This window comes from Sarcophilus harrisii, chromosome 6 (genome assembly GCF_902635505.1).
Source record: "Sarcophilus harrisii chromosome 6, mSarHar1.11, whole genome shotgun sequence".
NCBI lineage: Eukaryota > Metazoa > Chordata > Mammalia > Dasyuromorphia > Dasyuridae > Sarcophilus > Sarcophilus harrisii.
In genome coordinates, this window is record NC_045431.1 from 209,955,997 (window position 1) to 209,972,546 (window position 16,550).

Consider the following 16,550-nt stretch of genomic DNA (forward strand, 5'->3'; position numbering starts at 1 on the left):
TCTTTGTCGAAGAAATCCACTTCCATCAGAATACATCCTCATACAGTATCGTTGTTGAGTTATATAATGATCTCCTGGTTCTGCTCATTTCACTCAACATCAATTCATGTAAGTCTCCCCAGGCCTCTCTATATTCATCCTGCTGGTCATTTCTTACAGAACAATAATATTCTATAACATTCATATATCACAATTTACCCAACCATTCTCCAATTGATGGGCATCCATTCATTTTACAGTTTCTAGCCACTACAAACAGGGCTGCCACAAACATTTTGGCACATACAGGTCCCTTTCCCTTCTTTAGTATCTCTTTGGAGTATAAGCCCAGTAGTGGCACTCATCAGCAGCTACTTTCAAAGGGCCCAGGGACAAGTTCTTTTTTTTTTTTTTTTTTTTCTATTTCTCTACTGATACCTCTCCTTAATGTTATTCTGCTTTTGATATTTGAGACCAATCCTTTAAACCTTTTAATAAGATTTGTGCCTTCATGACTAGCCTCAATCAAATTTCAGATGATCTACTTGGATAGATATTCTGGAAGGAAAATCTCATCTCTGGATGCTGCTCTGGTGCAATTGACATCCATCTCCACCTCCTCATGACAGGATTTTTAGGCACGTCCAAGTCCATGTCCCTAATCATCCTGAAATCATCCTGAAAGTAATGGGGGATGAGCTTTTCATAGCCTAGCCCCAAAACAATTTGGGTCCCAGTTCTATGAGTGGGCAATGATGGGATTTTAGTTACTGCCCCAACTGCAATAATCCTTTCACTTTTTCCTAGCTCTCTCTCTCTCTCTCTCCCCCCCCCTCCCCCAGATGGCAGGTTGACCAATACATGTTAAATATGTTAAAGTATATGTTAAATACAATATATGTATACATGTCCATACAGTTATTTGCTGTACAAAAAGAGTCAGACTTTGAAATAGTGTACTATTAGCCTGTGAAGGAAATCAAAAATACAGACAAAAATATAGGGATTGGGAATTCTATGTAGTGGTTCATAGTCATTAGTGCTCTATTGGAGCTGATTTGGTTTATCTCATTGTTGAAGAGGGCCACGTCCATCAGAATTGATCATCATATAATATTGTTGTTGAAGTATATAATGATCGCCTGGTTCTGCTCCTTTCACTCAGCATCAGTTTATGTAAGTCATTCCAGGCCTTTCTGAAATCATCCTGCTGGTCATTTCTTACAGAACAATAATATTCCATAATATTCATGCACCACAATTTATTCAGCCATTCTCCAATTGAGTCATAGGGACTTTTTCCAGGCATATCTTATCTGACATTGTCTAAACTTATGCAAAATCTCTGAGGTCATTTGATTTTCCTGCTCTGCCCAATTCGTCTGTTTTTTTTTTTTTTTTTCCCCCTTTTTCCTTTCTTTCTCTAGACAATTGCCTACAGGGTGTGTCATCCCTTACCCCAAGTAAAAGGCCAAATAAATGCTCTTGCTTGACTTGGATTTAGTTTAAACCTGTAATCTTTCACACAACATAACCTACTCCTTGGTATCCCTAACATTTTTGGGGTACCCCAACAGCCTTAGCCTATAACACTATTCATTGTTCTACCTACCTACTGGAGTTTCCTGTTTTGGCCACCACTTGACTCTGTTGATTGTTAGATCCTGCATTTCACTAAAGCTCCCTGAGCCTTTTCCACTTGGAATTCTCTGCTTCCTTTTCCCCTTTCCCCTCCCCTTCCTGTGCAAGGACAACTTCCTTCCAATTATCAAAATATTTACTTCCAGGATCTTTCATCCTTGGGTGCTCCCTTGTAGACTCCTACTTCTGCTTGCCTCTCAAGGGTATCCTTTATGAATTGTGACAAAAAACTTCATTCCTGTATAGCCAATGGGGAGGGACCTCTTTAAATGTAGCTTGGTTAACACTTTTGCTCAATTGCCATATGGTCACTTGGTCTTCAGTCTTTTAAAGCTTTAGTTTTACCTGATTCCTTTACTCAGTTCTGCTCTCCTGGGGTAGTTAGGTAGGGGGAGAAAGGCCTTCTGTAGCAACATTGTGACTAGATTTCTTTTCTGAGTAAAGTATTTATGTACATATGTTTCAAACAACTTTTTTTGAATTGAAACAATTTTTGAATTGGTTTGTATGGCAGGGATCTGTAGCTCCTAATGAAGGGAAAAGATTTTTTAAAAAAGATCTTTATGAAACTTTGTCTTCATTGGAATAACTATCAATCAGGATATGGTTTGCTGGGGAAAATCCCTATGATTAGATTAAGGTATGCATGGAAAAAAGTAAAAGGCCCTTTTGTTCTAATGAGATCCATGAGAAAGAGAAAGTGACAGGATTATTGGAGTTGGGGTTTTGCCTCCTTAAAGATCTATCTCTTCTGTGCTATGATAAGACTTTGAAGAATGACTTTGAAGAATTCTGTTAGTGAAGGCTAACCGCACCCATCTATGTGTTTGTTAGTTTTAGAATAAATGATTAATGAACACATACATTGTGACATCCCAGGGACTAATTATGATAACTTGGGCATTCATGAGAGGTTTTGGCGGAACTGGTTCACTTAAGCAAAGCAGTAAACTCTGTTGCCCCTACATTATTCTGATAAAAACAAAAAACAGCAGTTCTTTAAGCTAGGAAGACATGAGGGTTTTTCCGACTGATAGTCTTTTATTTGGTATTTTGTTAACCAGGCGATTCTTGCTTTGTGCTGATAAGACTGGATTCATTCTCATTAATGCTGGGCTGCCAATTGTGTAGCCACTTAAAAATGAGTATATTATTTGGTGTGTGTGTGTGTGTGTGTGTGTGTGTGTCCATGTTTGTGTTTTAAACCCAGTGATAGGAATAGCCAGCTCTCTGAAAGCACGTGATGTAGTAAAGATAATGGGCTGAGATTTGTTGAAGTTCCTGGATTTGAATCCCAGCTCCACTCTTTACCAGCTAGCTGTGTGGCTGAAGATAAGTCTATAATAAACATATAGAATTTGGTAAATAATTACTAAGTACCTGATATAACTAATAGCTTCTCTGAGTTTCCTTCTCTGTGAAATGAGGGAGCTAGGGGAATGGATATAGATAGAGCAGGACTGGGGTATAGGAAAGCATGGTATCCAGTACTGCTTTTGACGCCAAGTTGCAAAGAAGGTACTAATCCACATTGGTAGAAGGGATTCTTTAAGTGGACCTCCCTATACTAATTAAAATCACAGGCTTGAGTATTCTTGTTGCTTTTTTTTTTTTTTTTAACAAAAGCAACAACAAAAATATTTGAACCACTTTTATTTTTATTGATTTCTTCTGTTTTGATGGCAATCGTTTCTGGTTATATTATATATATCATCCCCCCATGCACTCTCCTTATGATGAAGGAACACAAATGAGGACAATTAACTCGGGAACATCTAACAGCATATGTAGCATTCTGCATCCATAGTTTGTCTGTGCTCAGCAAAAAACAAGGGAGTAGATTTTTTTAAAATTAAAAATGTTTTGTTGTTGCCTTTTATTTTTTTTCTACCATAAAATCCCAACTCCAATAGACTGCAAATCTGATATTCTCTCCCAATTCCTTTCTCCCCAAATATGATATTCTTCTTTGTTACTAACACAGTGATTCAGTTTATAGGGCTTTTTTTTTTTTTTTTGGAGGCAGTATTTTGTAAGTGTAAATTGTTATAGAGTTTAAAAAATTATTGAGAGAGAGAGAGCTATTAGAACATTATAAGAGTTTAAAATATTGAAATTCTCAGAAAACCTTCAAAATCCATATTAGCAATATATGTTCACCTTACTTATAGGTCTTTATAATTTGGATTTTTGACTTATCCAGGTTGTTTGTGGCATAGCGATGTATCAGGGAGCAGAAATAGAAGCCTGGTCCAGATGGGGGCTGAGCCAAGAATAGGAGGTGTTAGGGTGAGAATGTATTAGATATAACTAGTATGGGAGTGAGCAATATAAGTATTCAGGTCATGAAGACTAACCAAACAGGTAACATAATAAGGTGAAGAAGTCTTTAATATTGCTTTAGTCATATCTAATTCTTTGTAACCCCATTGAGATTTTCTTGGCAGAGATACTAAACTGGCTTGCCATTTCCATCTACAGCTCATTTTGTAGATGAGGAAAGTGAGGCAAACTGGATAAAGTTGCTTTCCCAGGATTATGTAGATACTAAAGTACCTGAGACCAGATTTGAACTCAGCAAGATGAATTTTCCTGATTCTAGGCCCAGACCTCTCCAGCCATTGACATACCCTAAATTAGGGATGGGAACCTCTAGGATTTCATTGCTATGAAGTGCTCTCAATTGAATAAAATCTCTGACAATGTAGGCTGGCAGCTTCAAAAAACTTAGAATCTTAGAGAGATACCCAGCAGGTCATCCAGCCAGCATGTGTCAAAAGTCAGCACTTGTACCCACCTTCCTAGCACCACAGTACCTCAAATTAGAATTGTTAAAAGATTTTTAGAAAGGTTGCAAAAATGATGTAAAAGATATATTCTAGTAATAATAGCTATCCTTTTTATACTTGCTGAGTCCCAGGCATTGTGCTAAGCCTATTATCTCATTTGATTTTCATAACTCTGGGAAGGTAGGTGCTATTATTATCTTCATTTACATATGAGGAAATTAAGGCAAACAGGTTCAGTACCTTATTCAGTTACTTCCAGCCTTGTCTGAAGCCAAGATTTGAATTCGGATTTTTCTGACTCCAAATTAAACACTCTATCCGCTGTGCTACCTAGTTGCCCCAAAACTAGCTGTTTTAGATGTTCTTGTCAAACATACTAGCTTAATTTTTTTTTTGATGGAGGAGAAAAGCTGCTTCTAGGACCAGTCTCTGTTGGACATAATAGTAGCCACTTTCCTACTGTAGAAAAACTCCGAACTCTTTCCAAAAACAGGAGGAAAGGAAGCTGCTGCTTTTGTGGCCTGTTCAGGGTCACTCAGATAAAATATTAGAATCTTATCTCATAGATGAAAAAAGTTGGTAAGGGTCTCTGGCTTGGATGATCAGAGGAATGGGAGGAAAGAGAGCCTTAATTTCCCTATTCTATAAAAAGAGAGAATCAGACAAGCTAAGATTTAAACGTTTTGTCCAGGTCTAGCTTTAGTGATCCTATTTTTAAAGAGATCTCTGATTTTCATTAGCTTAGAAATTCCTTTCAGTGACCTTAATTGCAGTCATTCCATGTCTACTCCTTCCATGTAGTTGCTTCCCTGGACTTCCTTTACTCACATATATTCTCCCATAAGCTTACTACTAACGGCCTTTCCTGATTATTCTTAACTTCTTATAGAAGAGCTGCCTGGCTCTAATATATTTCATATTTCATTCTCACTAAATGATCAGCCTATCTATTCCTCCTATCATATAATTCCTTGAAGAAATCACCTACTCTTGGAGTTTGAATTTCCTCTTTGGAAACCAATAGTCAAGCTACAATTTATCAGTTGTCAAAAAAAAAAAAATAATAATCCCAAACTCCCCAATCACAGGAAAACTCTTCCTCTTTCTATTGTGCTGGTCCCATCTCCTTTTCCTAAGGAATCTTCAAGGTTTGGGCCTATCCTCCAATTTTCCTACTAAATATATTTATGTATATGTGTACTTACTAAATATATTTATGTATATATGTACTGATAATTCCCAATATATACCTCAACCACTAACCTCTCAAGCTATTTAGCCCTTCTTCTACAGCTGTCTACAAGAATTGTTCACCTTGATGTGTTGAAGAGACATGGCTGCAAATATGTATAAAACTCGATTTACTCTAAGTCCAGTGCTTCTGATTTTGCTGTTTCTTTCAGTAACACCCTCATTAGCTCAGACCTATCTCCCTCACTTGTTTCTAGACAGGTGATCCATTGTAGCCACATCATATCAATGAGCACATTTGCTCCATCAAAATGCCACGGCCAACGCTATAGTGTGAGCCTTCTTTGCCACCTATCTAAATATTACTGCAACCTCCTGTAGGTTATTTTCTACCTCCATTCGTTTCTTCCCTTCCCTCCATTCTTCATACTGTTGTCAGAACAGAGTAATTTCCTTTAAAGAAAGAGTTGTTAATGTCACTGCTTAAAAAGCATTGGGAATTCCATTTTGGCCCACCAAGGAAAACTTCAAGTGCTTTCCCTGGCATTCAAGGTCCTTTACCATCCAGTTCTACCCGCTTTCCAATATTCTGTCATCACTCCCTTCAGGAGTTCTGTCTCAGAGCCAAGCTTGAGGTGTGGCCCGCATCCTGTGCCCATCTATGCACTTTCCTGTCCCTGAAATGTTTCCTTTATTTTCTTTGCATATTTAATTCCTACCCAGTCTATTATGCAAGGTTTTCTCATATTTCAATCATTACCATTAGTAATTTCTCCCCCCCCCCCCCCCCCCCCAGATTTATATAGCAACTAAAAAAAAAACTTGGATACAATGGATAGAATAGCAGACCTGGAGTCAGAAAGACAAATTTTCTTGAGTTCAAATATGATCTCGGATACTTACTAATTTTGTGACCCTGGATACGTCATTTAGTCCTATTTGCCTTAGTTTCCATATCTGTAAAATGAGTTAAACAAGTAAAAGGCAAACCATTTCTGTATCTTTGTGAAGGAAATCCTTATTGGGGTCATGAAGGGTTGTACATGACTGAAATGACTGAACAATGATGCATTTATATAGTATCACATATTTTATGCTCCTGTGTTATCTACCTATGAGACTGTAGACCTCCTGAGGGTATAAATAGTGGCAACTTTCTGAGGGACTCCACAGTATGGGGGGGACTTCCCCCAATGGAAGTGGTACTTAGAATTTAAAAAATTCTACAACATTCTATTTTTTTGTTGGCCAGTGGAGATGTCCAGAAAGCAGCCAACCATGGTCATTCACGTGTTATTGGCTGATCTGTGGGGTTGGAATTTGGGGGCTGTGAAGAGAAAGCTGAGTCATTCTGAATGCAGAGGGCGATTGTGTTTCCTACTTTGGACAAATGCCAGGTGAACACAGTGACACCAGGGGAGAAGGAGAGTATGCACATTAAATTCAATTTATATCGAGTCCTGAAAATAACACTTCCAAGCCGTTGGCATATTCTGGTTTCGGTTGTTCTATAAGACAATGGAGTCGGGATCTTCAGAATGTACATTAAAGATGGTTATAGAAAGGTCACCAGTCTGTGGGGCTGTTAGTTAATGCCATGTTTTTTTCCCTTGAAGATGATATTGCTGTTCTCACCAAGTTCAAGTTCACAAATCCAGAAGGTATTGTACTGAGCAGAAAAAAAAAAAAAGAAACATTTCTTGTTCACCACACTGTTAACCGTTTGTATTGTGCCTTGTTTTGTCTTATCACTACAGCCTTCTTCCTTTTCCTAGACATGGTAAACTCACTGCAGTCATTCCTCTGAAACCCAAGTGGCAGAAAATCCATACACACATTCATTCACCAAGCTTTTATTTTGTGCTTATTATATGCATAACAATACATCAGACACTGGGGAATCTGGAGAAGAGAGGCAGGAAAGCTATCTTGCATTTAAAAGATTTGAAATGTTGGAGGAAGAGAAAACAATCAATTTGAATACTGATGACTAATAATTTTTAATGAATCAGTTCTTTTAGTTTAATTATTTTGAATGAACATAATTAATTTAAGTTATTCAGCAGTTGGTTTTATAATATTGAGTCAGGTAGCACAGTGAATAGAGTCACTGGGGAGTTGTAGCCAGGAAGATCTTTGGTCAGATCTACCTTTAGAGACTTACTAGTCATGTGACTCCACACAAGTCACTTGAATTCTTTCCCTCAGTTTTGTCAACTGTAAAATGGGGATAATAACAGCACCTTTCTCATAGCATTACTCTGAGGATCAAATGAAATATTTGCAAAAAGCACTTAATATGGTGCTTGGCGCATAGTAGGTGCTAAATAAATGTTTATTCCTTTACCTTATTCAAGTTTTCATGAAAGCAGACATCTGATGTATTCTTCTCTGTGTAGAAGAAGGAAATTCTTTGCATGGAAGATGAATTTCCTGTATAGAAAGGGGGAATTCTCTTATGTATAGAGAACAGATTGGGGACAACTATTGGCCCTATCTGTTAAAGGATGCAGATTTGATATAGTAGTAAGAGTCCCCGACTTAGAGGCAGAGATTCTGTTGGAATCTTGTCTCTGACACTATTTATGTCACCTTTGATGAGTTGCTTAATCCCTAGGGCCTCAGTTTCCTCATCTCTTAATTTAAAGGGGTTGGTCTAAATGATCCCCACTGTTAGTTTTCGGGTAGAGGAGGGCATGCTGTTGCCCTTTTCAATCCAGTGTAGATTCCCACCCACACATCCTAGGTTTAGCAATTGGTACAAGGCACCAAGGCCATTAGAAGCCTAGCCTTGTGGTTGGGGTTGGGAAAGGAAGAAGGCTGATGAAGCAAGAGAAAAAATGAGTCTTGTGCCGCACCCTGCACGCTCCTTTGTTGTCTGGTGGCATGTTCTTTGTGTTAGGGATGAGCTTTTGTGTTTCCTACTTTTCAAATGTTGCTACTATAGACGATGACCGAAGATCTAACAGATGGGCAACATCATTGGTGGTGAGGGATAATGTGGCTCATTGGAAAGAACACTCAATTTGTAGCCTGAGGACCTGGGTTCTAATTTCAGCTCTGCCCACTTATTACTTACTGTATGTCCTCAAAGAAGTTACTATAACTCCTCGTGCTGAAATTGCCCAGTGTGTGAAATGAGGGAAAATAAAATTACCTGTATGTCCTCAGACAAGTAACTGTAATGCCTCATGCTGTGTGAAATGAGGGAAACTAATTAGGACTAACAGCTCTTAGAACCCTCTCTCTCTAAATCCAAGACACTTCAAAGTTTCTGAGCCAGGAAAGTATATGTAGAAATAAAATTGTCACTTAGGAGAAGGCAGAAGAGCGAATTAAGAAGCTGGTCTGTGAAAGTATACAGTGATTTCCTCTCTAGAACAGTTTAAGGTATGTGGTGTCAGCTTTTTTACATGTTCCATTTTCAGGCAAAGAAGCTGAGACAAGTGGAGTGACTTGCCAATTGTAACTCAGTTAATCAATGAGTTAGAATTTGAAACCATGCCTTCTGAGTCCAACTAATCACCTGTATTTTTCCAGTATCATGTTGCCTCTCACATCTCCTATGTCCCATTATCCCCTACCGCTCCCTAAGGATATTTTCCTTATGTATTTTTATTCACTTATTACGATTCCTAATGATATTTCATATGCCCTTTTAAAAAGTTTAAGATGTGAAGATTCATCTCTATATTTTTCCAAGTAGCAATCAGGATAGAACAGAATGTCAATTCTCTGTTAAAATTTTTTTTTCTTAATATTGGTGAGTCCCATAAATTGCCCACTTTAGCCCCAGGTATTCTTCTTATATCTATCCCAGAGATGTCAATATTACAATAATACAACTAGAAATTGTATGGGACTAAATTCCATGAATGTTCTGACTGTAATCGGCCAAATGTAATTTCCAGCCAACAAATGAAGGTGTTAGTGAATTCCAAGTCACAGACAATATGAGCTGTCCATGGGCATCCTTTGAGTGGCAATCCCAACTGATGTTTTACAGCTGTGAATATTCTCTCTCCAGAAATGTGATTTCTGATGGGTGAAGAGATCAGTGTTCCTCCAAAAGTGAGGTTACTGCCAGTTTAAAGAATAAGAGGAGGTGAACGATTTGCAGTATTGTATTGAGGTTACAAAAAACCCATTTTGTAAATGTTCTTTGTTCTTGTTGGTTTTGAAAATTCTTTTTATCCACCCAGCTCTATGTTGAGTGTGGGCATTTAATTCTGCCATTGTTTCTTCCTTCCTTCCATGCTCGACCCTTCCATGCTCGACCATCAAAATTCTTGCCTGTTCCTCATGCTGTGACTATGCATTAAGTTCCTTCAGAGTAGTGGGACAATTTCTCACAAAATCTTGCTCCTCTTTCCCCTAGGAGAAGAATCCAATGGACCTCTGTATGAAATGAACTCCAGTGCAGCATCTGAACTCCCAGGAAGCTCAGAGGTATGCTTTAAATTAGTTGTTTCTCCTCCTAAACTTCAGAACAGAAGATGGATAAAGGGAAAGATTTTTTTATTTTTTTATTTTTGAGTTAAAGGAAATTTACTGTTTGGAGGTGGTGAGGACTTTTGATCCCATCCATATGCTCAGTTTAAACTATTCTTGTTTTCAAGAATAGAACATTCATCTTGTGTAATAAATAAAAGAGTGTGTTTTGTGTTGTTTCTAATATTTCATCTTTCCAGGGGCTGTTGGAATGCAAACAAATTAGGAAATGCATTGTGTACTTTTTGAATTTGTTTCAAGGCTTCTCATGAAACAAACCTAGCCACTCTGACTTGACATGGAAGAAGCCAGTCCCAGAATGAAACTTTCCCGGCTGCTTTGTATTCATATTATCGGCCTTGATAAGAGAAGACCCGGCTTTAATTTATTTACTTATTTTTGTTATAGAATTTTTAAATCGAACAACACGAATCTGGCTTATGAAAGCAAAGCAATTTGAATATACATGTTCTCTTTACTATCTGTTACAAATGTAGCTGCTCAAGAGGACAAAGAAGAGTAATTATTTGTTTATCAAAGTATATTGTACACTTCCTTCTTTATTTACTCAGGACATACACAGCGTTAATATAATGACTGGAGGGACAGGTACAGACTCTTTGGAGTCTGTGCTTCTTGGCCTGTCCTGAGCAGTGCAGTCCATAAAATAGAAAGATAGATGAATAGATAAATAGACAGATAGACAGATAGATATAATTTTTTTTAATAATAGCTTTTTATTTTCAAATACATGCAAAAATAGTTTTCAGCATTCACCCTCATAAAACTTTGTGTTCCAAATTTTTTTCTCTCTCCCTGCCTCTTCCCCTAGACAGCAAATAATCCAATGTAGGTTAAATATGTGCAGTTTCTTCTAAACATATTTCCATATTTATCATGCTGCACAAGAAAAATCAGTATATTGAGTTCTTAATATTTTTATGTAATGGACTATTTGGCAGACAGGTGAAACCTATGAGTCCATTCTCAGAATGATATTTTTAACTAGATAAAATAAATGGAATAAAATACATAGGACTAAAATATAATTATCAAACTCCTGACCTTTAAACATAGATGTGCTTTGAAAAAAAGTTCATGGGCCCCAGGTTAAGACTCTCTGCTTTAGAACACAAATGTCCAGTGAAGAAGCCACGGGTGAAAATGCATTGTCAGTATATTTATACCTGAAGAACTTGGTTGTTAAAATGTCATTTGGCCAACAATTAAAATAGAAAGTGATTTGTGGTCTTTGGTTCCAGGAACTCTTCATTCAGTTCTGAGTGTTCATGTTTAAGGATATAGACCACTGGCCAGAGACCCTCTTGAGGTCTCTGTTAGCAATGAGATTTCTGAATGTTTAATGGACAAAATATTAAATGTTAAGTCCAAATGTAGGCAAAATGAGGTAGAAGGTTCAAAGAATTGTCTCAATCGAAACAATGAAGTTATGTTTTTTTTAAAAAAAATTGAGATTTGAGGGATAGACAGAAGCAAGATGGTGTTGATTGAGAGTTTTGAAGGAGAGCTTGATTCATTCAGGTCTACATATCAAGCTGAGTTGATAATTTCTTGTCTTTCTTCTGTAGCTTTCTTGAATAGATATGATATATTGATAGAGCCACAATCCAAAATATACAATCACTTTAATGATAAATAATTTTTCATCTTGTATATATATGTTTTAATGTATTTAACTATTTAAAATTAAAACTTTTGGTTATAAGCAAAGGGAAATGTGTACATATCTTCTCATAAAGAAACTCTTAATGGATAAATTTCTTCTGTTCATTGACATTCTCTCTCTTAGAGAATAGAAATTAGTTTCCTTCAATATGAGACACAGTTTCTTTTTAAATGAATCGAGTGGAAATTGAAGTTTCTTCTGTATGTCATTTCAGTCTCTTTAATGTTGTATAAGCCCCAAAGGTGGGTATGCAGTTATACATGTGAGGTATAATCCCATGTTCCCTTGTTTTGTTGAAAGCATGGTACCAGTCTTTGTGGCAGTAGATGCAGTCTACTAGGATAAGTCTAATTCTTGGGATTGTTGAACAAAATTCATTTCTTCTTTGGAATGCTGTTTACTAGCCTCTGGTCAACCATAAAGTCCTTATTTAAAACAGGAGATGAAGGACTATGGTCTGCCAAGAAGCAGTGTCAGGAAAGCTGAATATGAGGTGGCAAGATCCTTTTTTTTTTCTTAAAGAAATAAGAAAGAACTCTCTAGATCACTTGCTTCCATACACTTCACTGGATGAATTACATTTATTTTCATTCAGATTAAATCTAATAGCTATTTCATTGGTAAAAGTAAATCCAACACTTATTAAAGAATAACCTTATAGATAGAAATTCTAACATTAGCATGCATTTCTGTTTAGATCCACAGCCTGAAGTATGTTTGTAATTAATTAAATTGTACATGATATCATAGAAGTATGAATGAAGACTTTTAGTCTCCTTATTACAAAAGGAACTTATTTCTCGTGCTTCAAAACTTTGAGATACTCATGAGAATGCATCTCCAGTGTTCTCTATGATTTAGGAGATCATTCTGTGCTTGGCAGCCACTTCTTATTAATGATAGTTTTATAAAATGGAATGCCAGCCTGAGCTCTGCATTAGAGCCCCAAAGATCCCAGGGATAGCGTGAATATATTAAATGAGCTCACTGGAAAGTAGATATATTTATAATCAGTTTTGGAATCCCTGTAATATGGATAGGATATAGAAGGTTCAACTTCAAAGAATGCCATCCCTTAGAACAACATCCATTTGCCACTTGCTTGAATGGTGATTGTAGTTGAAAGTGTTGTTTCCTCCTCCCTCCCTCACCCCAGACACTGTAGGTACAGCTTTGTGGAATTCTCAGAAAAGTTTGCTAGTGTTTTCCCTAATTAGAGTAGCCTTAATTGAGTTTCACAAGTGAAATTACTTTTCAGTTTTTGATTACTTGGATCAATTACACTGCCCCTTCCTGATTTTATGTTTTCTTGGAAGACATCATGCTGTTTCATGCAAGGAATTGTGGGAAAGGAGGAATTATAGACTTGGTTGGAATAATGCTATGTCTTCCTCTGACTAATGAAGGACAAGTATAAGTCTTGGAAGTTCTTACCAGTAGTGATGCATGAGCTTTAAAATGCAGAGGAAAGATCATAGAATGAAAAAGTGCTGCAGAAATACACTTTTCATCAAAGATTATAAGAAGCAGCTCTTAGAAATGCACCTTTCATCGAAGATTATAAGAAGCAGCTCTCAGAGAGATGATGATAAAGTGCTCTGCTACAGCCATCCATGAAAAAGAAATGAGATGACCTAATTTATTTTCACAAACTTGTTTGTAGCTTGGAAAACAGTTTTCTTTTCCAAAGTGGGAAATTTTAAAGTGGCTGTGAGCATAATATCTTCCCTTTGAAATAATTTCAACCAAATTTTCTGAGAATGACCTTTTAAATAGCTTCTGCATTTATTCATCAGGTTCATAGAGAAATACAGCTAGACAGACTTGCTCCTGTCCTTTAAACACAGATGTGCTAAATTGTCTTGTGTATTTGCATGATCAGGACTCTCTGCGGTGTAAGATGGCATGACTTAGACATGCCATAGCCTTGTTTGATGTCCAATACATTTGGATTCGTTAATGGAAATATATTATGGAAGGTCTGTGGGAAGTATAGAAATTGTAAAAGATTTTAAAAAGCATATTCGGTGAAAAGTAAGCCTTCTCACAGCTTGATTGTATTCTGTGCCAGACTACTGATGTACCTACAATCCTTGTCTCTCATCCCTGCTTATATATTCCTTAGGGAACCCTAAACAACTTTGCTCGTTTTGACATGATTATCATGGAGGAAGGAGCTATAACTGAGAGATGAAGAATGAATATTGCTACATTTTCTTAATAATTATTTTGCAGATCACTTCCTCTCTCCCTTTTCAGTGTTGGTAATTTCTCCTTGTGCCATAATTTGCTGAATTCCTGCTGGAAACTAAGCTTAGCTTATACCTCACTGCATTTGTTATCTTCCTGAGGTGTATTTTGACAACTTTGCATAGTAATTGGTCTGCTCATAGCACCACTCATGTGTCATTTTCAAAACCGGCTCTGCCCTGGGATCAGCTTAATCATATAAAGAAACTTTTCAGAGGTAAAAAGCAAGTTTGCAAGTCTTGGCTAGAGCTCACCTTTTCCCACCTTGACTACTTGTTTTTATTTTGGCACCGTGTTATGTACACCCCCTAATAGAAACCACCCAAAGCTACTTGCATGAGCTTTGAGTGCCCCATATGATGTGCATGCTGGAACCACCCATATATATTTAGACCACAACTCCTGTCATTCACATACGCTGGAAGAGGCTTCAAGTATTTTTCACTCTCTAAATTGGCATTGAATGAGTGTGTGTGTGTGTTTGTATAGACATACACATAAATACACAATTCTAAATACACTTATTCTTTGTAATGTTAAAAAAAAAAAACTGGATTTTGAGAAATCAATTAAAGTCTCTTTCAAGGCATTCAACTTAATCATTTCATGTAGACTTGTTGGAAACACAGATGATGAAGCACTTAATTCTTTTTTTTTCCCCTAAAGGTTCTAGCTTAAAGTGTTGTAGAAAAAACCAAAAAAGCTCTATCCCCACCCATGAGCTTCTTTGTTTCTTTCTATGTATCTTATGATATTTTTGTTGTTAAAATAAAGCTTCCCACTGCCTTTGCATCATCACTAACAGCATATATCTCTCCCATGGTGCTACTGGCAGGGTCTAAGCAGCACTGAGACTACCTTGCTCATCTCTGATCATCAAGGGGTAAGCAACTATCAGCAGTCATACCTCCATGCATGGATATGAATGTGGTGTCTTCTCTTAATGGCTGGCGACAGTCTCTTGTCCACTTCACAAATATTTTCCAGTTCCTCCTATGTGATATTCAGGTGTGTATTAAATCCTCTGAAAGTGTTCCTTTGTTTAAGGGAATGGATCTCATAGGATTCAGTGGATTTAAATTTGGATCTTTGCCTGACTCAATTGTGGTCCATTTGATTGTCCAGCACATGGGCGATGGCTTTGAGGGTAAGGGGGGATAAAAGCCTAACTGATTTAGAAATCCATTTGGAATATCAGTGGAGAGAACTGGAAAGTTTTTGGTTTTATACAAGTCAGCTGGTGACAGACTCTGGAAGGGAAAAGGGAAGAGGGGATGTTGGTGTGCTTTGAATTTTAACTAATATTAACATAGATGATTTTAATTCTTACTAACATGCTGATTTTTTGACCTTCACATAGTGAAAAATGTTGACTTAATTGTATTTTAAAGATTTGCAATTCAATCAGTGGAGGTACCCTTTTCACTGAAGTGATCTGTCACAACCCTTCAGTGACCTTTGAGAGTTGAACCTTGTTGATATTTTGAATGCTGTGTTGAAGAATATATTGGAGTACTTTTCATATTTCATGCATGGAATATTTTCTATTACCATAGCCTATAAGGAAAACAATGTTATTTTGATTGTACATCAATGGCCAGCCTTGTTGTGGTACAATATGTATTTATTTTTTTGATGAAATTTGGTGCTTCTCTATAACTGAATGTGACCCATATGCAAAAAATTTGCTGATTCCACTATTTTAGTTCATCATTAATGGCATTCTAACAGTGAGGAATAAGCTTTAAGATATTTTAAAATATTCTTTGAAATGTATTTTAGAATATTTTAAAATTTTATTATGTATGTTGAATATAGGGTTCCACTCTACTTAAATCTTGTGCTATTTATAAGGAAATATAATCCAGTTTGTTAATTTGTACAAATTCTAATGTGTGGATTTGTATCTCATATGCATGCATATATACAGTGCAAACTGGGATGAAACAAATCAGGATACAATTGAAAAATGGGATGCATTGATTTTTGCGTGTGTGTGTAATTTGTGTGTGTGTGTGTAATTGTGTGTATGTATGTGTATAAATCACATATCATTTTTCACTGACATGCTTTGTATGCAAAGCAGCATGGTATAGGAGTTCAAAAACTGGATCTAGATGTGAGTTTAAGCTGTATGACACAAGAGTTGTTTGATCACGGGTAAGTCATTTACCTCTTCAATGCTTCAGGTAATTCTCTAAGGCAAATCACTGATGAGCTGTGGCTCTGCATAAGACAGGCAGATAGGAAATTTCTGCATATTCTGTCTGCATTCAATAAAATCATAAATCTAGAACAAAACAAACAAAAAAAATTTCTTTTCACAGATAACATTAAATCCTAAAGCTTCCCTGCATAACAATTTTATAAGATGTAAATACAATATATGTAAATACAAATTTATAAGAGCCACAAATTGAACATCATATGATTAGAGGTGTTATAGAAAGGTCTTAGAGAGAAGAAACAAACATTGATCGAATCAGAGGTAGCTTTCTCATGAAGGGTTCTTTTAATTTACT

At 36.7% G+C, this 16,550-nt stretch overlaps 1 protein-coding gene across 8 annotated transcripts in view; it reads left to right on the forward strand.

Annotated features, from left to right (window-relative positions):
• Positions 1-16,550, forward strand: part of ANO5 (anoctamin 5) — a 145,156-nt gene that overhangs the window by 50,436 nt on the left and 78,170 nt on the right. For 4 of the 8 annotated variants that reach the window (XM_031941867.1, XM_031941868.1, XM_031941869.1 and 1 more), the window contains exons 2-4: positions 7,217-7,261; positions 9,979-10,049; positions 14,864-14,911. In XM_031941867.1, coding sequence (XP_031797727.1) covers positions 7,217-7,261; positions 9,979-10,049; positions 14,864-14,911 — 164 coding nt within the window. The remainder of the gene's footprint in view (positions 1-7,216; positions 7,262-9,978; positions 10,050-14,863; positions 14,912-16,550) is intronic. The other 4 variants (XM_031941870.1, XM_031941871.1, XM_031941872.1 and 1 more) reach the window with 3 other exon arrangements.